General features: G+C 35.0%; 4 protein-coding genes and 1 non-coding gene across 9 annotated transcripts; 1 reads left to right on the forward strand and 4 right to left on the reverse strand.

Moving 5' to 3' along the window:
- Positions 1-1,250: 1,250 nt before the first annotated feature.
- Positions 1,251-1,367, reverse strand: LOC142547858 (U5 spliceosomal RNA). Its single transcript, XR_012820749.1, has one exon. It is a non-coding gene; the product is annotated as a U5 spliceosomal RNA (small nuclear RNA).
- A 4,222-nt stretch (positions 1,368-5,589) lies between these two features.
- Positions 5,590-8,219, reverse strand: LOC142544721 (floral homeotic protein APETALA 2-like). 3 transcript variants are annotated; one of them, XM_075651758.1, is made up of 9 exons: positions 7,742-8,219; positions 7,529-7,554; positions 7,408-7,438; positions 7,222-7,309; positions 6,982-7,127; positions 6,822-6,866; positions 6,624-6,727; positions 6,204-6,263; positions 5,995-6,129 (listed from the first exon to the last, which is right to left on the reverse strand). In XM_075651758.1, the coding sequence occupies exons 1-8, from the start codon at positions 8,179-8,181 to the stop codon at positions 6,256-6,258; spliced, it is 888 nt and encodes a 295-aa protein (XP_075507873.1). In that variant the 5' UTR covers positions 8,182-8,219; the 3' UTR covers positions 5,995-6,129; positions 6,204-6,255. The 3 variants fall into 3 exon arrangements, with proteins under 3 accessions (XP_075507872.1, XP_075507873.1, XP_075507870.1); XM_075651755.1 differs by having other exon boundaries at positions 6,204-6,498; XM_075651757.1 differs by lacking the exon at positions 6,204-6,263 and having other exon boundaries at positions 5,590-6,129; positions 7,742-8,217.
- Positions 8,220-9,975: 1,756 nt separating this feature from the next.
- LOC142546344 (zinc finger CCCH domain-containing protein 21-like) lies at positions 9,976-13,114 on the reverse strand. Of its 3 annotated transcripts, none has more exons than XM_075654017.1 (8): positions 12,700-13,114; positions 12,496-12,580; positions 12,147-12,287; positions 11,939-12,039; positions 10,982-11,170; positions 10,705-10,835; positions 10,515-10,620; positions 9,976-10,385 (listed from the first exon to the last, which is right to left on the reverse strand). In XM_075654017.1, the coding sequence occupies exons 1-8, from the start codon at positions 12,772-12,774 to the stop codon at positions 10,182-10,184; spliced, it is 1,032 nt and encodes a 343-aa protein (XP_075510132.1). In that variant the 5' UTR covers positions 12,775-13,114; the 3' UTR covers positions 9,976-10,181. The 3 variants fall into 3 exon arrangements, with proteins under 3 accessions (XP_075510132.1, XP_075510130.1, XP_075510129.1); XM_075654015.1 differs by having other exon boundaries at positions 9,977-10,385; positions 11,939-12,036; positions 12,713-13,114; XM_075654014.1 differs by having other exon boundaries at positions 9,977-10,385; positions 12,713-13,114.
- Positions 13,115-14,817: 1,703 nt separating this feature from the next.
- LOC142546346 (thioredoxin-like protein AAED1, chloroplastic) lies at positions 14,818-18,218 on the forward strand. Its single transcript, XM_075654019.1, has 9 exons — positions 14,818-15,098; positions 15,966-16,107; positions 16,204-16,249; positions 16,418-16,477; positions 16,932-16,968; positions 17,216-17,295; positions 17,463-17,554; positions 17,732-17,792; positions 17,990-18,218. Exons 1-9 carry the CDS (start codon positions 14,906-14,908, stop codon positions 18,056-18,058), a joined length of 780 nt encoding a protein of 259 aa, XP_075510134.1. The 5' UTR covers positions 14,818-14,905; the 3' UTR covers positions 18,059-18,218.
- LOC142546345 (pentatricopeptide repeat-containing protein At5g02830, chloroplastic) lies at positions 18,206-23,952 on the reverse strand. The gene is made up of 12 exons (XM_075654018.1): positions 23,328-23,952; positions 22,860-22,947; positions 22,205-22,409; positions 21,673-21,780; positions 21,361-21,525; positions 20,429-20,992; positions 19,868-19,933; positions 19,671-19,751; positions 19,453-19,550; positions 18,952-19,156; positions 18,654-18,714; positions 18,206-18,498 (listed from the first exon to the last, which is right to left on the reverse strand). The coding sequence occupies exons 1-12, from the start codon at positions 23,860-23,862 to the stop codon at positions 18,206-18,208; spliced, it is 2,469 nt and encodes an 822-aa protein (XP_075510133.1). The 5' UTR covers positions 23,863-23,952.
- Between the last annotated feature and the right edge of the window lie 577 nt (positions 23,953-24,529).

Genomic DNA, 24,529 nt, shown 5'->3' on the forward strand with positions numbered 1-24,529 from the left:
TTCCATTGTTTTTTTTGTTGTTGTTAAAATTCGCATTTAAAAAAAATATCGGTTATTTCGATCGGTAACCGAAACAACCGATTTGAAAATTAGTTCAGTTAATTCGTTTTCTGTGAATATTTCGATCAGTTCGGTTATTCAAAAATAAAATTGATTAAATCAGTTATAGATCTATTCGGTTTGGTCAATAACCGAACGGGACCGAACCGAACAGACCGATTGCACAACCTTAATTGTGTTCATGCAAGTGCGAAGCCCAAGGAAAATTTTTATTTTTTGGAAAAAAGTGTGAAAAGGGGTCAATCATGTGTTTGACCGTGTTAATCGTGAAAAAAATGAAAGAAAAAAACCGAGGAAAAACTCAATTTTTTAAAATTAAATTTTAAGTTAGTTTTTTTTATAAATTTTATTTCAAACATTAAATATTTAAATAAAAGATTTAGAAGCATCGAAATTAAATTTGTTTCGCACCCTTCATTTATATGTGATTAAGAGCCGACATTTAACCCGACATCGATCGACAGAAGTCTTAATCCCGTCAATTTATAATTCTAAAACATATGTTGTATTATAACTGGAAAATTTGTGGATTTATTTTAAATTATATATGTTTATATGTTATTTAATCTATAATCGAGCTGCTATAATCAAATTTCAATAAAATTTGAACACATTATTTTGAATATATTTATTAATAAACTCGCTTAAATTTGTAAAACTTGAATTTTGATGGTGATATATTAAACTTGCGTGAGTGCGTAAAACTTAACCGTAAGACTTCACGAATTTTGAGCATAAAAAATTTAATAGTAACACTTCACGTAGCTCTAGACGTATTAATTCTACTACTACAAGCTTAATTGCTACACTTCATGCTTAATCGTATCATTGCAAAATCGTTACACTTCACGCTGATCTTACCGCTGCTGAGCAATTATATTATATTTAACAAAAGCACTGTTATTAGGTTTGTCAGATTTATTTAATTAAATTTATTAGAATTAGTTGATCATTTGTACGTGATTACTAGATGCTCCTTGGTAGTTGGTGGAAACATTTCGATTAAAAAAGGTCGGCAGCATCGATCGAACCTATTCTAACCAGTACTCAATAACTAGATACTTGTAAAGGAAGACTATTCGAACAATTTTTAATTTCAACCAAATGCTTTTTTATATCAAAATACTATTTTATATTGTTATTTTTTAATTAATTAATAGATAAAAATTGCAACTCAGATTTGTGGGGGCATTCCTTTCAGGAACAACCCCTCCAAAAATTAGCGTATGCCGCTTATAGACGACAAACACACGGTATTCTTTAGTAAAAGGCGAAAGAATAGTTCGCTATGTGTTTATCGCACGGCTGCGTGATTATGCAGTCGAGATATGTGTTCATTTTATAGCTCATAGTTAACTCCATTAACTTGTGTTGAACGATGTGGGACGAAACCAAAGTGAGAGCAGAGCACTACTCTGTAACCTCGATTTAGCTTCAAACTTTCAATCTTCAAATCCCTAAATCCGAAGTCGATGGATGCTATCTTGAAGATGGGGTAAAAATTGAAATGGGCGGCTGTCCAACTGTCAAGTGATTGAAACAGCGGCGCGGGGATAGTAGCGGTCGGAAAATTTAGCGTGGTGAAGGCTAGAGAAAAAATTAATGGATTAACTTTTAAAAAGAAAATAACATTAAGAACCCATAATTGTAATTGTACATAATGATATTGTACGATGAAATATTATGTATATTTTTTTAAAAAAGGTTTTTTTAGTTGACTGACATTTGTGGAAATACATAATTTCAACTAGTGATGCTTTTTTATATCAAATTTTAGACAATAGAATTGTTCAGGGAAGTGTTTGAAACACGGTTAAAATACTTAATCCATTAATTATTTAGTTTATTTGTCTATTAGTTGAGTTGGATGAGTACATATTATATTTATTAATCCAGATTGCCTTTATCTGACACAGATAAAGTTTAGGAAGAAGAAGATTGAAAGAATTACACAATCCCTCGATTTATTCTCTCGACGAGTCTCTTTTATACTATTCGCTCTAATTAGAAATGAACTTCTTGTAACTAATAGTTCAAGACTAATTATACTTTATTATTCGATGAATCACATGATCCTCGACTTCTCGCTCTTCCGGCTCTAATATCTTCAACATGGTTTATTGTTGTATCAGTTAACTAATTAAGAATATTTTGGAAGCTCGTTTTGTTTATGGCATCGGTTAAGATTGAATAAGATAATTCATCAACATTTTCTCAATAAGCATACCGATTTTGATAAAATGAGTCATCGGAAGCTAATTTATATTCGTGTACACCACTTGCTAAGATGAGGTTATTTTTGTTAATATATAGCAAAAGTTAGTTAAGCAATCTTATGATTATGTTACCCCATGTGAAAGAAATAAAAATATATCTATATCAAGGTGAAGTTTTGGTGAAATTAAGTGAATGTCATAACCGACTGATGTTCAGAACTTCATCCCATATTTTAAAATACATCTCTAATGACTAAGAAAGACCGATATATAGACGGAATTCAAAACCGTTGCTAAAACAGTAGCTAAGAAAATTAGCTAATAATCTTTTTTAGTGTGATTCTTAATGACTGAATGAGAGAGGGAGGATATTTTCTTTTAATTTACATGTGTAGATGTTTGTATTAGTATTTAAACCGAGTAGTAAATATTTCATGATTCTAATAAATTTATTGAAGGAATTAGAAGTGAAATTAAATCATCAAATTTTCAATACCTAGATTATAATCGAGTTCCAAGTAGGGATGTTTATGGGGTAATAAAGTGTGGATTGATAAATTGATGGGCCTGGACAACAACTGAACTGGACTGTGGTTATAAGCCCATTTTTCAGATCCTCACTTTATTATCACTAAATTATTCTCTTCTCTAATATAAATATATGTACATGCAATTAATGGATACAAAGTACTTTCAAAAATAATATATTACGAGTATTTTAAAAAAATTCGAAACAAAAGATCTTCAATAATAGTGAACTCGGATCTGGCAAGAAGATTTTAAATTCCTCAATTTGAAATGATTGGGGTGTGGTCCGTGTGGAGCCATTCCAAATTTCCCAGCCATTTCAAATTTGATAGGCAAAAAAAAAAAAAAAAAAAAAATCAAAAATCAAAAATCCAAACTCGTTCTAAATTATATATCCTCCACTTTTTATTTTGAATAGACTGGTCTAGACGTAATATCACCAATAGTTGCAAAAAAAATTGGCAAAAACCTGTAAGAGACGGCCCCACGAGTCGTATTTTATGATATGAATCTCTTATTTGGATCATCCATGAAAAATTATTACTTTTTATGCTAAAAGTATTATTTTTTATTGTGAATATCGGTAGGATTGACCCGTCTCACAGATAAAGATTCGTGAGACTGTCTCACAATAGACCTATTCAAAAAAATTAATATGTACTAAAAATTGTGATAAATGATGCATTTTGATTCCCAATAAATACGACAATAACAAGTCGAAATTGCTCAGTAAAAGTGAATTTTTTTAACTCATGTAACAATGATAAGAGGTCATTTAAATAACTTCTGGATTTTCTCGAGAGCCCATTGGCATGGAGAAAATCAGATTAAAGTTCTTTTTTTTTTTTTTTTAGAAAAGAGAAAAGGTTAGTGTTTAAAAGTAGAATTGACAAGTCAAATAAAAAAATCCCCCTTTTTATGGAAATTGTGTGTTTGAGTGTGATTTCTATTAATGGATGCTGCAATCTCACTTAATATTATTGTTATACTTCCTTTTGAGTCTGTCTTCCTAGTTCCAATCGTAGCTCTTTAAGAATCTGTCTTAAACAAATGGTATTTCGATATATAGTATACACATACATATACGTATGTAGAAAACGTAAATACACACCTGTACACACACATATATATCTAAAAAAATACATAGATAGACACAAAATTTACCCGTGAATATAATATATATAGAAGATTAACACTAAGTTATATGTGTAGAAAATAATGCACGATGATGATGTAGAAAATAATGCACGATGATGATAACAGTACAACTCAAAAATTTTAAATTGTAAAGCAGCGTAGACAATTCACTTTGATCGCTCTCTTAATAGAGACAATTATTGTCAATAATTACATTTTTTGTAATATGTTAAAAAAAATTCGAATATTTTAAATTATATCACAAATCAAGTATCACATTATTATTACTTCCTAACATTACATATAAAACGGAAGTAAAACTCCAAAAAATTGATGGGAGTAAAACGGTTATTATGTATGTGTATTGTATTATATTCAAAGAGATAGCTCCTTTTTGTTTTTGTTTTTTGTTTTTTATTGTGGCATGGATAAAATTATTTTTTTAAAAGTTCATAAAAAATCATTATATTAAATTGGTTAAATTAATTATTTTATCTAACAAATCTCACTATGTTCCCGAATTATTATCTATTCCTCTATCAATTCAATCGTACCCATAAAAAATTATTCAAACACGATTTCATTACTATATCATGTTTTAAGCAAATTATTTTTTAACTATTAGAATTTCGACTTCATTTTAAAAAATTTGGACAAGGCCATCTCTCTCTCTCTCTCTCGTGGAACAAGTGTAAAAACTAAAAATCCTATCAACATTACTAAGATTTCTCTCTTCAAAGGGAGTATGGTATAAGTGCTACTTGGACTATAAGCTCGTGGCTTTAATTTATTTTATTATCAAGAACTATAATTCTCACAACTTTTAAATTTAATTTTTGTTAGTTATTATGGTCGCTCGTTATGGAATTTTGAGATCAAATGAAAATCACGATATTATTTTCAGCTTTATAAGTCCGTCTAGATGCCTAAGTGGCCGATTAACACTTTTTTGAAGCGGTCGACCGGCGTCTAAGCCGTCGCCTATGTCGATTTTTATATTACTTGTTAAATTAAATATAAGAAAATTTTGGTAGAAATATAAGAACGAGAAGTTTGGAACTAACGTTCTCATTTAAATGTGAAGTCAAAGTGGAGACAAAAAATACATAATTTTAAAAACCTTATTTGAGTGAGACAGGCTTCCCATGAACGTATAGTATATATATTGATAAAATTTCCAGCTATATTTCTAATGGGAATGACAATTGTTGTACCCCAAAAAAATGTACAGCAAGAATTGTCACATCAAAAATAATATGATTATGTTATAAGGGAAAGGACGGGGGAGTCAGCCTTCAGTTTGCACTGTTCCATTGCAAGTACCCATGAATCAATTGCGAAGGCATTGGCCCCTACCTTCTTTAGACTATGGTTTTTACACTTGGAAATTACAAGCATCGCACGTGCCCAACAGTATATTAGTTTATATGATTTCAACACCAAAAGTATATTATTTTTTATACACAAAAGGACCAATGGTTGATTTATATTTTGAGAAATAAATGTTTGTTTTATCTAATAATGTTAGGTAAGTCCATTGATAACGTGGGGTATATACGATAAATTCTACACAATTTATACTAAACTCAATGAAAACGTTGAACAACATAGCTTTTGTTTTTAAGATATCGTACTAATTTCACTCAATTTCGAGTTTTGTCTCATCCCAATACATTACTTCAATCCATGGATTTACTGGTGTTAGCAAAAATCTTTTGAGTTCAATGAAACAAGAAATGGATTGCATCTGCATGAGTTTTACCATACAAATCGCCAAATGCAGCAGTATGCTGAGACTGGAAATTCAAATTTCAAGTGGGAAGACTTGATGATTCATATTCAGATTTGTGAAACGCTTTGCTATTTAGGACGGAAACTAAAAGCGTTTTTACCAGCATATGTGTATGGATTTGTATTTTTAGTACACAAACTCTAGATATCCTCTGCGAGTCGGTGTGACGAGGAAGACAAGCTCGAAACCTTGCGGCTGCTTTCATATCATCGAGTAGTTGTGATGGGATGAGTTACTTGGATTGGAAGCTGCGAAACTTGCGTTAGCGAATCCTGATGATGCTGCGGTACAGAAGAAAGGTATGGGATGAACGCCATGAAAATAATCGGGGGATGTCCAAGCCGTCCAATTGGCTAAAGAATTCATTTCCATGCCCTTCATTCCTATAACCGTTCCCTGCACGAAACAGATGTTGAGAATGAAGTGAAGTTATAACACAATGAAGGATAGGAACAGCAAGAATGGACTACTTTGTATATGGGATGAAAATTGGAATCTGCTTCACTCCAGAATAAAGGGTGTTCAGAGTTCTGCAGCAAGAAATGAGAAACCCAATGAGAGATCACATTCAAGCTTACAGAACAAAATCATGAGAAAGCGAACTCTGTATTTGAATCTAAACAATTGCCCTTGCCTCATCTTGAGGCAGTTTCTCTGACCCAAGGTGGAGCATAAAACTTCCCGTCTCGAGGTTACGAGTTTGTCTATCGGTGACATGAGGGGGAGCTATGCCCAAGTTCAAATCTAGATCATAGTCTTTTCCATCTAAGAGAAATCAAGGACAGCATGTGAATCAAAACAAGAAATTTTTCAAAGGTCTAAAGCGAAGATTTGGACAATATTTCGAGCGTGTAGGATTAAAAATGATTTACGTTACTCAACGTAGTTACCTCCATTGTTCGTCTCGGAGTTCATCTCCTCATTGTATGTGCTCGGCTCAAAATTGGTGACTGCTTCCCTTCCATTACACTTGATAGCAGCCTTGTCATATGCCCTAATCAACATCAACAGATGCAGATCAAACCAGCTGCCTCAGAAAATTTAGACATGAAAAAGGCTTTACTAAGTGATGTTTCTTGAACATTCACCTTGCAGCTTCTATCTCACTGTCAAACAATCCAAGATAGATATACCTTCAATGCAACATACCAAAAACGATGAATATCACTCCATTTCTTGTATATCTTTATGATTAATAACATATCAATCCTTTTATAAATGGTCTCAGTTTTTGTGATGCCGTCTTACTTCTTGCCTAGAAACTGCCCCATCCGTGCTTCCCATCGTCCACATTTGTGCAATGTAACTCCCCTATACTTTGAGCTCCCTCTGGAGAACCCCGTGCTCTGGCGCCGAAGTATGTGCACAAATTCTTCTTTGGTTAAATTCTTCATCTGTGGATCAAAGAAAGTATAAAGTCTCAATACAAGAGTCAGCTCATGAAGAGAAGAGAGAGGATCAAACCACAAAATCGCATCCTCAAACAACCTGATTAATATCTTCTTCGTATTCCCCGGCGAAGAAATTGATATCTGCATCCAGCCCACGAAATTTAATCGCAGCACGATCATACGCCCTACAGTAGAAGTATCAGCATTCACACAATTTCATCAACCACAACTCAGCCAATCCATGAACTTAACCTCAACTTGCAACAATTGAAACCTCTTTTACCTGGCCGCTTCAAAAGCAGTGTCAAATCCTCCTACAAATTCAAGTTTAATTAAACAAAGGACTTCAAGAAAATCAATACAACTAAATGGAACGAAGCCAAATCACTAATAAGGTAGCTTACCCAAATAAACCTGTTTACCGCAATCCCTGCACAAATCACATAAGAAACAAACTCTAGCTCAAGCAGCCACAATAATCACATGCAAAGGAACAAATGTAAGTTAAACAACTAGTAATCGTTCTCCGTCACGCAACATTACCAAAAAATTTGCTTCCGATCGATTTTGGATTATTCATTTAAGAACTGTAACCGAAGAAGTAAACGAAACTTTACCAAATGTGAGATTCCCAACGTCCGGTGCGGCGGTAGAACGTCACACCACGGTATTGAGAGCTACGAGACCTCGGCCCCCTCCTCCCCTTCCTGACCAGCTGCTGCCTCTGCTGGGCAACAAAACTCTGCTCCGCCGGTCCACGCTGATTCTCCAACCGATCCAACACCAGCGCTCCGGCGCTCTCCGGGAAGAACTCCTTCATCACGTAACCACCGCTTGATTTCTCAGTGTCGTCAACCACCTCATGTCCTTTGCTCTTCGAAACATTGAAACCGCAGGCACGACTGGGACGAGAGTCCTCTTCACCGGAGGTCTCCAAATTAACGACGGAGGAGCTAGAGCTGCCGGAGTATTCCATGTTATGATCGCCAGGTTGTGTGAGATAATTGTCGATGATGGAGACTGATGGATAATCCATCGTCAAGTTAAGGTTCAACATCTCCAAATGCCGCCGAATGCTAATGTTCAGCGAAGAGAATGAGAATGCAAGGGAAGAAGAAAGGAATATATATAGCTTTGATACCAATGCTTTATCTGTTTGGATGATTTGGCTGGAAGCAAGGATAAATTAACGATTAACCGTGTAAATTACAAAGAAAATGATTCTTGTAGTACTGTAATATATGATGTAAAATAATATTATGTTTGGTAAGATTTTTAAGTGTAGGATAATTTTGAATTTTTTGATGAAAAGACAAAATTGCATTGCCCATTCGCGGCGACGACGGCGACGGCGGCCGGCGGGAGGCTGTGGCTAGAAACGGCCGGCGCCGGAAATAGTCGGCGCCGGCGCCGACGGTCGGCCGGCGGCGAACGCGGCGGCGGCGGTGGCGGGAAGTGGTTGTGAGTTTGAATATAAGAGAAGGGTAAAATTGAAAAAATATGAGGTATTAAGAGTTGGATAAATAATCCTAGGGGGTGAGGAGGTATTATTTTAACCTACCTAATATAACCTAATCATTTATAGGAGAGATTGACTTGGTTAAATAATCACGCGTACCAAACAACTGACTAGGTAGGATAAAATAATCTATCCCGGCTAATCATCCGAACCAAACGCGGCCTTATATATATATATATATATATATATATATATATATTTCATTATTCTTAAATATTCATAAATTTTATATAAATTGCATGGAATCAAAATGTTTATTTTTATCTGTGAGACATGTCAATCTTATCGACACAATAAAAAATAATATTCTTAGTATAAAAAGTAATATTTTTCCATGTATGATTCAAATAAGATATCAGTCTCATAAAATACAATTCGTGATATCGTTTCACATAGGTTTTTGCTAAAATATTATTAGTTTTAGTTGGTAAGGGGAAAAAAAATTATTTTGCAAAGAATAAAATAAAAAAAAAAGTGTGTATTTCATAGAGAGGGAGACCCGACAGTTCTAATAGCGTGTTTCAACTTTTACGTTGAAAAAGTTTGTTGGGATATCAACAAGAAATTAGTTACGAACATTGATATACTTTATTCAGTAATATATAATCTCCGTAACTTTTGTATTAAAACGGAATATATTAAAGTCAATTGAAATCTTAATTTTTTTTATATCATATACCGATATATGTTGCTTATGAACTTTAAGATTATAGGATTTATATTAAAATAGTCTATTAAAATGATTGGACACATAAGATAATCAAACATAAAGATTATATGTTTAACATTATAGCATCTTCTTATTAGAGTGACTGGCAAAAGAAATCAAAGTTCGGGAATTTAAAGAGTGGGATTTTAATTCAACTAAGAGCGAATTTTAAGAAAAAATTAGTTGAAAGTCTGTTTGACATATTGCTTGGAGATTAATCTTCAAAATTCACGTTACATATAAAGAAATACAATTTAATAATTATATAAACCATAAAAATGAATTAGGCACGTCGAACTGATCGACATCTCCACTAAATAAACGAGTTAGATGGACAATTTCTTGACCCGTCCAAATGACAGACAACCCGCCCACTCCGCCCAACCACACGTTGGATTGTGACGAGTTGCAGACGAACTCACTTCACCTAATATAACTAAAAATGGTCGAATTGTGGCATGTTACAAGCCGTCCCGCTTGTGACAGACGGCCTACGATCATCGTTAGTTATTTTGCTTTGTGTATATTACTAATGTTTCAGAATGATGGTAATTTACTACTTGGACCTTTTTATTTCTAGAGCAGAAACATAATTTCCAGACCTTACTAGTCTTTTGGTGTGCAGTAAAACGTAAAGAGAAAACAATCCAGCTCAAACCAGGATTAAAAAGACACTACTCTGACAGAGTTGGCAAGATAATCGACCTTACAAAACTTAATATCAGCACAACCACGAAAACAAGACGAATTCAGCTGCTTGTGGTGATTGAGCATTATTTAGGACTCGAGTCGAGTAAAAAATGTGATCTTAGATGGTATTCTGCCGAGTTCAGGATCGAGCATTGTCAACTGGTTCCCTGATTTGTAATGTTGTTCTCGAAAGACTGGCTTCCAGTTCCATTAGTTCATCCATGTCAAGATCATCATCATCTTCGTCGTCATCATAACCATTATCATTGTCATGTTCGGGATTATCTCTTGTGTCCTGTGTAGTCGAAGAACTAGGCCCATCCATTGCTTGATCTTTGTTGACCTGCACAATTGAGTCTGTCAATCAAATTTGTAGTAAATAGCAGAGAAAATGATGGGGTTTTAGCTAGAGAAGAAGAGTCATGGAGAATAAATAAATCAACGAAATATGAACAAACCATAGGAAAGTTACCTTTTGCTCTGGATCTGGATCTGGATCTTCTTCTCGCTGGTATTTATCGTAGGCCTCAGCATCATCAACAAACAAGCTAGAATCAGAGAGAAAAAGCTCGCGACCACTGCGACACAAGGCAGAAATATTGATTAAATACTACACCTATGGGAATATAAAAAGATCTAAGCATTCAATCAAGAAGCCTTACCTCATGCGGTCATTCTTGGCTCTCTCTGCCCTCTGTGCAGCCAGACCAGCTTCTCTCTCCTCCATCTTTTTCTGCCTCCATTGCATGAATAACTCTGGAGTCATAGGTGTTGTAGTAGACACTTTCGCTCGCTGCCAACCGAGTATCATACCATATAGCATAGAACCAAAATTATCAGTAGGAGAGAGTGAGGAAGCCAACTGACGGAACTACAATATAAGATTATAACATAAAATTGCTGATGAAAACAAAACTTGTTACTGCATTGTCAGATTACCTGGTTTTCTATCTCCTCCTCTATTGTTAGTTTCTCAGCTTCCTCTTCTAAAAGAGCTTTCATCTGAGACTTTAAAACATATCCAGGAGGAAGTGCATGTCTGTAATGGCATTCTTTACCTCCATTTGGGCAAACCCAAAACCAACCATACTGCTTTTTCTCCACTGCTTCCAAAAAGTGTTTACATACCTACAAAGAATGACAAGAAAAGGCAAGGATCGAATTTGTCAATTAAAGTTGCAAAAAAATAAACAAATGAACAAGGCATGGCAAGGGAATTGTACAATAAAATGGAAAAAAAAACGAAAAACAGATCCGAATGGAGCGTGTTGTATGCTAATCAAGTACGCACAGCTCCCTTTCGCCAATCTAGTAAAAAAAATTAATTTCATTCATGTAATAAATAAATTGAACAACTTATGAAACCAGACCATTTTTCATTACCAAACATGTCTCTCTGTCTGTTCACAGAAGAATGAGTCGAAAAATTCCACTCTATTTTCGGCAGAACACAGCCTTCATTATTAAACTAATTTCTTTATCAGGAAGATATTCATTCCAATATTCTGCAGTACAATTAGAATTTTAAAGATCCAGCACTCTAATCTCCATGCAAGTCTTAAGTTCTCATCCCATACAGTTTACATGCAAGACCAAATGATATACGCTTGTCATGACCGTTCATCAAAAAATAGAGAAACATATTATCTAGCCATCACTTGAATATACACAAGCTCATCCTCACAAGTCATAGACTCGTGCAAATAACATCCATAACTAACCCACAGTATAGAATTGATAATAAAATTATCGCGTATGAATCAAAACATCAAGGAAAGGGAAATGTAAAAATAGTTCCAGGAAAGGGAAATGTAAAAATAGTTCCAGGAAAGGGAAATGTAAAAATAGTTCCAAGCAAAAATTCAAAAAAAGGAAATCAAACAAACAAACACTTACAATGTCAGTAGGCTTATTTTTGTTGTACTCGTTGCTCTTGGACTCAACAACCTTCTCCAATGTCTCTTGATCCCAGTCCTCCATTGTTTCCTTTCCATCTTCTTTTGTAACAAAGAAAACGATTAAAAGAGATTGAAAATCAGGTCAGGAACTATTAAAAAATGACTGGAAATAATTGAATGCTGCAATTAATACATCAAGACCAAACCTTGATCGCGCTTATCACTATAAATATCGATCTTTTCGCCTTTCCTCTGCACATTCAAATCATGGGAGAACTTGCATTTGAACCCTTTTGCGCATTGTCCCAACTTAAAATGCTCACAAAGTATTGATTTCGGATCCACACCTAAATGCAAAACATCAAAGATAAGCCACCCAAGTAACCTCACCACCACAACAAAAGGAAGAACGCACACACACTACTCTCACACACACCACCATCACAAAAATCTTCCTATCCTTGCTAACAAGAGAAAGATTAAACTGCATCATATCGATACCAAATAGATAACAGATATCAATAGTGGCTAACAAAAGCAAGGAAAAGAAATTACCAACAGGAACTTTAGGTTGTCTGATAGCAACTTTAAGCAACTCGTTAAGCTCTTTCTCTCTCGCCAGCTCCTCCTCTTTCTTCTTCTGTTAATTTTCCAATAAACAATACACGGATAGATAAATCAATCACCGTAGAAAGAAACAATCCATCGAACATTCAACAATACCATATATCCAGAAACAAACAAAAGTAAAACTTATACATCCTTGCGCGACCTGGGCATTGATCTTGGTAGCATCTGGTTTAGGCTGAACCGATTGTTTGAGAGACTGCACATATTTCTGCACAGACTTCGACTTGTTCTTGTTCTTCAGCCCGAAAGTCTTGTCTTCGACTATCTTCTGCTTCTTTGCCAAATCCGCTTTCAATTGCTGCTTCGGAGGCATTCTTCTCCCTTATTTGGCTCCTTAAATTATGATTTTTACCACGATATTTAAGAAATCTTAGATTTATAGTAGATGTTTAAACGATAAATTATCCGTCGCCGGAGAAACTGGTGCGACCCGATGTATAGGCGGCGGCGGAAGAGGCGTTACGTGTGTTTTTTGGGGCGAGGGTTCCGTGCGGTGAGCAGAAATTTTTCGGTGGGGGTGATTGCAATTCGCAGCTTTTGGGGTCGGGCGGGTTCGGGTTACCAATTTTCAAAATGACCCGAAGCCTGAAACCGAACCCAATAATTGTTTAGACGTGAAATCTGCCCAAACCCACAATAAGCCCAGGAATTGGGCCCAACCTAATTTCAATATAAATTTTAATTTCAACATATTTACCATTGATTTTAAAAAAAATTACTAATCTACTTAATTAGTTATTTCAGATGTCATTTGATTAATATTTTTTCCAGTAAAATAGAATAAATTTATAGTTTCATTTAAATGGATTATCTGAATTTCTAAAATTCTATCACATGATTAACCGAATGGATGGGCTACGATTACAAAGGGTTGAAAAATAGTTGGGCTGGTTTGGGCTTTAGGCTCAATTTTAGCTCGGAGCCGAAAATTAGGATGGAAAAAAAAATTATTGCTCTATTTTATAACATGTTTTTATAGCAAATTAGATGTGTGGATCAAAAGCTAACCCATTTCTCTCAACTCAACTCTAGAACAATATATTTTTGGAATATTCCCCACAATTTTACATGCCATGATTATTTTATTCATATATAAATAAATTCATGTTTAAATAATTTATATAATTTAAATTAACTTAATTAACTAATTTAATATAAAAATATAATGAAATAAATTAATTATATACAAGAATAATGATTTTAGTGATTATTAGATTAATAATTATAGTCATAAAATAATCAAATTAGTCAACTATAGCTATCCAACTCATTATGGTTCATTAATCAGCTTCAACCTTCTATTATTTAGCTGAATTGATTTTTTACTTGGACACTGTTTGATACGAAGGATGAGATTCAACGTGCTTGTACTATATCGCATTTGACTTGATTATAGATTTTTTTTTAAACCATATCATATTATCTTTTCAATTTATCGTTACATTTTCCATCATCTTAACTCAAGTCATACTGCACGATCATCTAATACTATATATTAAACTTGAGACACATATACTAACCAATTTGGTTCGTCAATGTGACATCAACGTCAAATTATATATACAACCTAGAAAAATACACGTTCATTTTATTTGTTAAAAAACAAAAAGTTCAAAACAATAATTATTTTATCCTTATATGGATCATTTTTTTTTAAATTCAACACGCTCCTCAAATTTTGCAACCATATAATATGTAACTCGATTTGTCTTTTTATTAAGGATTTTTTAAATATAATTTTTTCGCATTTGATTATGGGTATCCAAATGTTATTTGATTGCAAAAAATGTAAATATGTATTCAAAGTATTATAATATCAAATAAAAAAGAAGAGAATATCATTAAGACTCAATCTTTTTTTTATTTTTTCATATTGATTAGAATTATAAATAATTAAACAAAAATATAGAATAACATCGCTAAAAAAATACTTTAAAATTAAAAATACATTACATAAATTCAACACATAATATTAATTTAAACACACACAATCAATGTGCCATTGTTTCTTTGAGTTTAGGTTATAGGTTCAATTCTCACTGAGATAATTTTTTTATTCTTTTATTTTTTAATTTATTCGCTATTTCTTATAATTATATTTTGATCATCATTTAAATATAAATTAAATGAATTATAAAAAATATATTATACAAGTATGCAACGCGTGTGTAGATGGACTAGTATTAAATAAACTGCTCCATCTCACCACAGTTGGACCCACGCAAAAGATATAAAGAAAACAAAATATAAATGCGCAGAGAATTTTGGGACGCGTACTCTGGTTTCCAAGAATCACCAGCCACAGAAAGCTAATTCTGGTTTTCTCAAATCTCCAATGGCGTTTGCTCTTCCAGTAGCCACAGCGGACGGGATGATCACACAAAACACTGTAAGTGCCAGCAAATTACACATTCCAACCACATCTATCCGCAGATTCCAAAAGCCATCGCCCTCATGCTCGCGTTTCCACCGGTCTCTCCAAACCAAGAATTCGCCGTATGCATGGTCCGCCATCTCCGGCTCCACGGGTAAGATTTTGTTTCAGTTTTCCTTGTTGGATCGCTTTAGAACTAAGCAAGGTAGCAGGGAATGTGCGAGTTAGCTAGTTTGATAATTCTTCAGACTAATATATGTTTGCTTTTGAGTGAATTAACTAATTGTGAATTAACTAATTTGATAATATTTTATAAATCATATATGATATATGTGATATTAAAATTGACGAAGTCAAATGAAAAGGATTCCAATTATACCAATTCTTATTGAGGATCGAGAATTATGCTTCCAACAGACCTCCTGGGTACCAGTATGAAACAAAAATTCATAATTTCGGACAGCCTCAACAAAAGAACGGCAATTTGATCATTTACCGATCTGGGGCTGATAAGTTCTAGTTTCCTGCGCGCTCCATTCATGTGCGGTTAGCGATGCATTGCACTAAGTTACTTACGTTTGGGGCTGACTGTGAATAAAATAGCAGTAATGAAACTCAGAATACTGGAGTTTGGATCAAATTGAGGAGAAGATGACGATGAAGTCATCGTCATTTTTGCATTGATATAAAAGTGAGATTGAATTTACTTTGTTTTCTCTCTGTATATGTGTAAGTTCGAGCTCAGAACTCGAGTGAAATGCCTCAGGGACTGCTCATCTTACTCCTTCATACAGCCAAACTCGTTTCATACAGCCAGTATCTTTGTGAATTAGGATTAAATGGGAGTGATGTCGTGACAGGAAAGCGAAATAAGTTATACCACATGAAAGATAAATGTTTTTTCAGGCGTTTAAAGTTTGCAAAGTTGAAGAACATCCCAAGAATCTTGTCTATTTTATAAGTGCTTGCGAAATATGATGAAATGCATTGCGAAGTCGAAGTGACTTCTTTATGATTGTAGGTGCTGAAACATCTTCGGCGGCCGAGGGTACCGCTAGCCAGTTGGACAACGTGGTGGTGTTAGATTTGAATGGAAAGGAAATCCACATTTCTGATTTGTGGAGAGATAGGAAAGCTGTTGTTGCATTTGCTCGACATTTTGGGTGACTATACTGGAGATTTCTGCTTTGATCATTTGCTTGTGGATTGTTCAAATGGCAAGGGAAAAATTTATGTGATTTTCACATTTACCACTGCAGATGTGTACTCTGTCGAAAAAGGGCTGATTATCTTGCTAATGAGAAGGTAACTTACGCCGAACGGAAGAATCTCTCTTTGGTTTTGGAACGCTGATTCCCTGATAGTTGCAGATGGTTTCACTTGATTAAAAATGATTCTACATTATTTTAGTCACCATCATGATTTTCACTGCCTGTTATTTTGATGAATGAAATTTCTGTTTTTATTTCATAGGATAAGTTGGATGCAGCTGGCGTGGCACTAGTCTTAATCGGACCCGGTAGTGTTGATCAGGTTTATTTACATTCCTAATTTTCGGGTTCATGACAGAAGCAGCACCGCCAGTTTTTCAATAGAACTTGAATTAACGTTTTTCCTGTTTTTACCAAGTTCTCAAAGATCCTGAGATACTTCTTTAGAGTCATGTTTAAACATTATTTGATTTGTGTTCTCTTTCGAGAGAATAATAACTACCAAAACTTTTAGATTAGGACATATATTGTATTTCATGATGTTACGGACAATATCATAATAAAGTGTCGGACTCCTCTAAGAATCTCTTAATTATTGCCATAGTTATGTGACATATGGGAAATCTCTAAATTTCTTGATTTTGTGTCCACCATTGCATTTGAACAATTTTATTTTCCTCCAAACACAAAAATACTATCAACTTCACACAATTTGCATAATTTGTTTAATCCCTAACTTGGATAATTTATTCCATTGGTAACAAGTTCTCTTGCAGGCAAAAGCATTCTCTGAGCAAACAAAGTTCCAAGGAGGTTAGTTTTTGTCTGATTTTGAATTCAAACTAGTTTTCAAAATTCTAGCTCCATTGTTGGAGCCGCGTTATGCTAAAAAAATTCTCCCTAAAATTTGTTCCTTTTCACCATAAACTATTTCTCAGTCTTCATCATTTCATGAAAAATAGATGCCCCAAATGATTAGAAGATTTTTTTGTGCAACTTTATAAACTTCTTCAAAGTCTGGACGGACTGAATAGTTTGGAATTATATGTGTTTTCTACAGAGGTATATGCAGATCCTAGCTATTCATCGTATAAGGCGATGAATTTCGTCTCCGGTGTTTCTACCACATTTAGCTCTGGGGTACAGTGACACTCCTATTACTGTGTTTGAATGTAACATCTCCAACACGAGTTCTCACCACATTTCACTAGCTCTACAAGATTTTGTTATTTGTGCTGCTTGTTTGTGGTCTTTAATTCTTGGCACAAGATTCTCGCCTCAAACATTTTTAAAATTGTTATTTGCAGGCGGGTTTGAAAATAATAAAAGCCTACTTGGAAGGGTATCGTCAGGACTGGGCACTCTCCTTTGAGAAGGATACCAGGACAAGGGGTGGCTGGTATGTGTATCAATACATATATATAAATAGATCGATATACAATTCAAAGGGGGGATGGAGGAAAACCTCTCACAAAACTAACTTGTTGGCAGATGTCTCTGTATAATTTTCCTTGCAATTCCCCTTCAAGCCATTCTCTTGCAGAGATTCAAGCCTTTAATTTTTGTTAATTTGCAGGCAGCAAGGTGGTATTATTGTTGCTGGTCCTGGTAAAAATAACATCTCATATATCCACAAGGTATGCCACCTACTCTTTTCATCGTATGTGACTTTCTTGAAACATAGTCGATATTCAACTTGGAGACTGTTGATTGCTGAGTAGATACAGTTTTACAGATACTCAGCCGGATATCCTCGATATTATGATCCTAATAAGTAATATCAACCAATTTTACATTCACCTGGTCTTATAATGTTTTTGATTAATTTATACAGGATAAAGAAGCAGGGGATGATCCAGATATAGAAGATATCTTGAAAGTATGTTGTTTACAAGGCGCTTGAGAATTTTCTGATCATGTAAATAGTATATTCTGTACTTGCAGTGTTAAATAAAGAATAATGCTATAATTTTTGAAAGGATCTGGTAATAGTATGATGTGTAAAATTTTGGGATGTTCTTACCTATTTTGCATTAGAGTATGTTAATGGTTAATTTGTTGCCGCATCGAGCCGTCTTTGCAACCAATGCTGTAGTGATTCCCTGGTCACCTTTAGCCTTTGTAGAGCTACTGGTCTCCTGCTAGGAGATTTAGATGCTGGTGGCAAACTGCTACCTTCATGTATTTCTGATCTCAAATTTTGATATTTTACCTCTGATGAAAGAACCTGAAGCCTTAAGTCGAAATGCAGTAGTCTAATCACAGCTTCCCTAATTCCATTCTCATCTTCATAGAGTTCTCGGGCTCCTAATATGATCAAGACATCATCTTTCACTGAATCTCCTAGAACCAAATAAAGGGTATACAGTCTTTCAAAAAAAAGGGCAGCATGTTAAATACAGCTGTTATACTATCCACTGGATATGAATCTCTTGTGTGTTGATTAGGTGTGGCTAGTGTGAGTTTGAAATTTCAAATGTGGAGGACGAATCTGTCACCTGCAATGTACTTTTCTTTGATCTTCCTCAGAACTGCCAGAACGACTATCCGTGCTTCCACCTAATGATATATATCGCAAATGATCTGGTCAAATATTCGGCCAAGAAAATGAAGTAATCCTATGCTTAGTTTCATTTTTCGAAAATGAAAGCAAACAATACCAAATGAACTGAGACTAAAAAATATATCCATTGTCCTAAGTTTGTTAATGCAATTTTGTTTTAAAGGTGACTGGACTTTGTAAAGCAGTTCCATCAGATCACAATATTCAAGGCCATGGGTAAGTGCGTGCTGTACCTTTGTGAGACTTCGAAGATCAATGGAAAGGCTATCAGCATTGTTTTCTTGCAAGTGTTCTGCAACTTTCTCGAGTAGTATACTTTCAGGCCTAAAATCGGTCCTCTGAGAACAACATTGGTCAGTCGCCATTGTTCTATTCTGTATTACACCTTCACACCACTCCTCGATTAGTTGCTTGAGATAGTAGTCGTTCGATTTGTATCTGTAGAGTTATTCATACATCAAACGTATTATAATAGACACCGCATATTACATCAAACGTATTATAATAGACACCGCATATTGCACCATGCACAACTAATTCAGTAGTAGTAGTGGAAATAAACAAATTGCACACGAAATTTGAGATTATTTTATGTTTGAGAGGGACTCGTATCACCTTTCAGTTACAGCATAAAATTGTTTGTGTCCTAATATTCACAACTTTTTTTTTTTGATACGAAACTAATCCTAATATTCACAACTAATATGCGGTCGTACAAAGTAAATCTAACATACCCTGCTTTTCTCATATCCTGATATATAGCAAGGCATTGTTGTACTTCCTGCAGTGAACCATACCTACTACGAGCTCGAAGAATAGTGTTGTAAGTCACCTGTGATCACAAGTTTGATGTTAACAAAAATGAAATAGAAGTCCATTTGGATGAACTTTTTAACCTATCGTGACAGAAGAAAAAGAGGAAAAATTAAAACAATTACACTGAACACCTTACCATATTCGGTTTTACTTGATATTTTTCCATTTCTGCAAATAGTGAAAATGCAAGCTTCGGATTGTTGTGTTTCACACAGACCTGTAATTAAAAAGAAAGAAACAAACATCGTGTCAATTAAATTTGAGCAACTCTGTGCTCCGCTCCTCAAAGCCGCAAAAGAATGCAAAAGAAACTTGATTAAATGATCTCTGAACCTTAATAGCTGTTGTATATGTAACAACATCAGGTTGAATGCCAGTTTCATGCATGGAACTCAAGATCTGCTATGCAAGAAGAGAGCAAATGTTTTAAAATTTCTGAGTAAAAAATTCTAAATACTTTTGGAAACTAGAACTTATCACAAAACATGAAAGCATGCAGGCCATCATTGAATTTTCTAAAGAGGTCATTCAAGTTATTGGTAACAACAAATGAGATTCTGGAACTATCGAATCCACTAGGCATGGTGTTTGATTAAATGATTCGAGAATTTCTTCCTAGTTCGAACTATGACCTGGAACCACCTTTTATCTGCTTAGACGCCTTTTAAGACCCTACGCTCAAGTGTGATAATCACAAAGTATGGTCAGACTTTTACCAACTGCATGGGAATTATGTTATTAGCAAGCAACTCACAGGACCAAATAATCGTATAATATAATGGAAAAAGTTTCCGTCAATTGATGGCATTTCATAATGCTAGCAACAGGTATCAGAAATTAAGGGTAACAGGTTTCATGATCATATCTTTTACATGATGGGTTAGAATAGGTTACCTGTGCTGCGGTTGCAACATTCCCTGAGTCTCCACAAATATCAATCAAGATCGACCAGCTTATATTATTAGGAGAAAGGCCCAAAGTTTTCATTTCACCCATCAAAGCTTTGGCTCGGTAATAATCAGTGCCGCAGGCTTTCATCATGATATTATAGGTCGAAGTTGTAGGCCTAAATGGAACTTTAACGGTTAAGTGCCTGTAAGGTGAGGAACTCTTTTTCATTTGATCAATAGCTAGAAATTCCTCTGCATTATATTGGTTATGATCTGTGGTAATTTGATGAAAACCTCTTTCTTTCCAGCATTGAAATAACCGAAAGGCCCTATCAAATTGGCAAGCTTCAACGCAGGCATGAAGAAGAATATTGATACATTGTGAATTTGGTTGACCACCAGCTAGAAGCATCTCTTCAAATAACTTAACTGTTTGCTCGACCAGACCTGCATTTGCACACGCATTGATCAACGATGACCATGTAACCGTGTTCGGAATGACATCAGATGCAGTCATATCTTCTTTGATTTCTAAAGCCAGTTTCCACATTTTGGCATCTGCAAAGATCTGAAAGTTGATGGAAGGGTAGAATGACTTTAACATTCTCAAAAGTATTATTTTCAGACCAGAGAATACACACTGGAACGCAGCACAAAAGAATATATAAATGATGCAGAATATTTGAATACGCATCCCAAATATTATTTCAAGAGCTATTTAATTTGCAACATTAGGCTAATGCATACAAGGGCAAAAAATAGGTACTGTTCCCATTTTGAACCTTTAAATAAAAAAAAGAGAGAACATATCACAAGCGTTGTGCATGATACAATAAAGTCGAAACTTTTTAGTTGTGATATTGACCAGCCAAATAACTGACAGGAATCAAGACTCCAACTTAGTCCACAAAATAGCCAATGTAAACAACCTTACACCTTTATCATTGTGCTATATGTGAAAACATCCAGTTTCAGCGCTCCTTTTGACTCCAAATCTCGTATGCCCTTATAAATGTCCTGGGCAAGTTCAACTCTTGCAGCAAGGCAGCATGATTTCAAAAGGATGTTGTGAGATGCAATGTCAGCAGTCACCCCAAGTTTCTGGATAAAACACCTAAGTAAATATTCTGATATAGTATTTCACCCATTACATGCGCTAAATAAATTTTAAAAGTGAGGCATGAATCAATACATAGAACTGGGGAAGCTCGTGGGAGGCGGGGATGAGAGAGTTTAAGAGAACCTTACCCTCATCTGCTTGTATACATTCATTGTGTAATGCAAATCACCGGCATTCACATTCATGAGACTGTTAAAGACATATGTATTTGGGGTGACCTTGCTGGCAAGCAACTCCTGTGACAATTTCAGATGTTATGGCAGCAGGCATTCATCCACTAACATCCATAAAACATTATATAAAGAAAACCAAGTACACTGGCGAATGGAGTCTCCGATAATTGTTCTCAGTTAGTTTCAAACCAGATTCTTTACAAGTGCCTTGAATATGCCACCCAATAGAATATTAGAGTTCTATTGAATTTTTTTGTGTTGTTTTTGGTGTTTACAAGTTATCACCTCTACTTTGCAAAATTTACAAAATGGCATAGGTTCAGAACTACTCATTGATTGTAGGTGATAAGCATGTCCAGAAGGTGAGGAAAGGGAAAGAAACATAGAGGTAATAACATCTCAAAAACAACAAGTGATGCATAAAGGCAAAAACATGGTTTAATAAAAAAGAGCTGAGCATATGTCGAGTAGAATTTATCACAAGTACCTCAAAAATGGTCCTTGACTTCAAGTAGTCACCGCAAAGACCACACACATCTATTATTGTCCGGTAGGCATGCATACTAATACAATTCAAGTTCTGCTTGGAAGCTTCAAAGGCTCTCAGAGCAGACATCAAATCCCCTTTCTTTCCAAATTCAAGAATTACAGTGCAAAATAGAATTTCCATATGAGGGCAAATCTGTGCATACCTGCAGAAGCAACATCGAAGCTTTAAAACAGAGATCACACCAAGATATGAACATGTAATCGCAGAAGCAATTATAGATGGTTCACACCAAAAAAAAGCAATAATAAGACTAATCTGTTTGATCAACAGTTTCTTCATGTCAATGCTGACTAAGATTAGCAATACCAAATTAGATATACAACATCCAATAAAGAGTGATAATACTGCAAGATAACGTAGTGATAACCGAATAGAGCAAAAAATGATAGCAAAATTGAGCCCCTTAGCAGGTTAAGCAGAAACATGGACATACAAACACTTCAGATTAGGATAGAGTCATTAAAGGAAGACAGCTTTGAAAGTCACAAGTAATTCAACTATCACTTGTGGTAACATTTTCATTTTTTGTTATTCAGCTCCAAAAGCCTAAATCAAGGAAACAGAAAGCAAAAATGCACTGAAAACCAACAACCTTATGGCTGTCATAGGGTTCCTCTTTTTGATACAAAGGTTTATGATATGAGAAGGCTCTGCCAATTTTTGAATTGGAAATTGAAATCCTGAAACCATGAAACATGCATTCATTAGATGTTACCCAAATGATTCGGTTATCGATTTCACAAACATATTCGTGCGGCCAAAATGGATTAAGGTTTTAACCATTCGTTTTGCATTCTACTCGCAACTATATACAATTCATTCTGATCGCAGCAGAAACTTTACAGCACAAACAAACAGCTCATAATATTGAATAATGATCCAATCAATTAGTAAATTTGACCACAAAAATAAAGACGAACAAAAATAAACCCTGAATCATCAGTAGGCTTTTAATGCTTTATCATAAGCATATCCCCGACTAAGGCCTGCTCAAATTGCAAAACAAATAGGTTAAAAATTCATTCAGACATGGTTTCATCTAGCACCATTAAGGTCTTACCATGAAGAATTACCATCAAGTCCACAATTTGATCTACTTCACCGCATTTCAACATTCGTCTACACTCCCCTCTGATTGCATCCACTGCGATTCCATCAAACAGCTGTACAGGCTCAATATCAAGCTTTCGAATGCCATTAAACACCAGTTCAACAACAATATCGAACTTCCGCTCTCGAATCATCCTCGCAACCCCTCTCGCGACACTCTTAGCGTCCAACAAGGCCGAAAATTCCGACGCTTTCACGCCTGAAGCTACCATGCTCTCAGAGACCATAAGAAAATCCTCAAACCTCCCATCCTCGGCGAGCTTCGAGGCCAGCTCAGCGTAGTACACAAGACTTTGGCGTTTGTCCCGTCGAGAAGAAGAGAGCAGTGGAGGAATGGAAGTGTATTGGGGTTTAGACTTGGAATTAGGATTCGGCAGTGACTTGCTTGAGCTCCGGCGGTGGAGTCTCCGGGCTTTGTCGAGCGGAGGAGTGGCGGAGGGAGAAAAGACGGCAGGGGAAGCGATGATCGATAGTGCGTCACTCATTTCCTTGCAACAGAATGATCGATGCGGATTGAATTCGAATGGCGGGCATTTCACGCGAAAATGTGGAATGGTGAGCAACTATTTAACTTCTTCGAACTCGGGCCAGGCCACGCACTAATATATAAGTCAAGTTGTACGTAAAATTTGTCAATCATCATAATAATAAATACCCCCCAAGATTTTATGTTAAATCTTAAGTTGATTTGGATAAAGATTTTTCCTATGGAACCAAAGGTATTAAATATATAATATAAAATGAATAATTAGATTTAGCATAAAAATACAAGATATGATAGTCATGTGTGCACACAACTTGCTATTTCTGTGATTAAAATGTGAAGTCGTTTTTAATGTAGTTGTTAAGATTATGGACCGGACCTTAACTCTATCACAAAAACTAATACGGTGAAAGGATTCTTAAAGTTCATAATATTAACAATAACTAGTTACTCTGCACACGCTATGCGTGTGTGTACAATCTTTTTTATCATTATCGATGGACTAAATTGAAATTTGACAAATTATGGAGGGACTAAATTGATATTTGAATTGTTGAAAAAAAAATAAAAATAAAAGTGTGTGTTGAAATTGAAAAAAAAAAACAAAAGTGTAATATTATTATCATATAAGGGTAAAATTGGAAGATTGTGTGTTGAAATTGAAAAAA

Source organism: Primulina tabacum, chromosome 5 (assembly GCF_025594145.1).
Source record: "Primulina tabacum isolate GXHZ01 chromosome 5, ASM2559414v2, whole genome shotgun sequence".
NCBI lineage: Eukaryota > Viridiplantae > Streptophyta > Magnoliopsida > Lamiales > Gesneriaceae > Primulina > Primulina tabacum.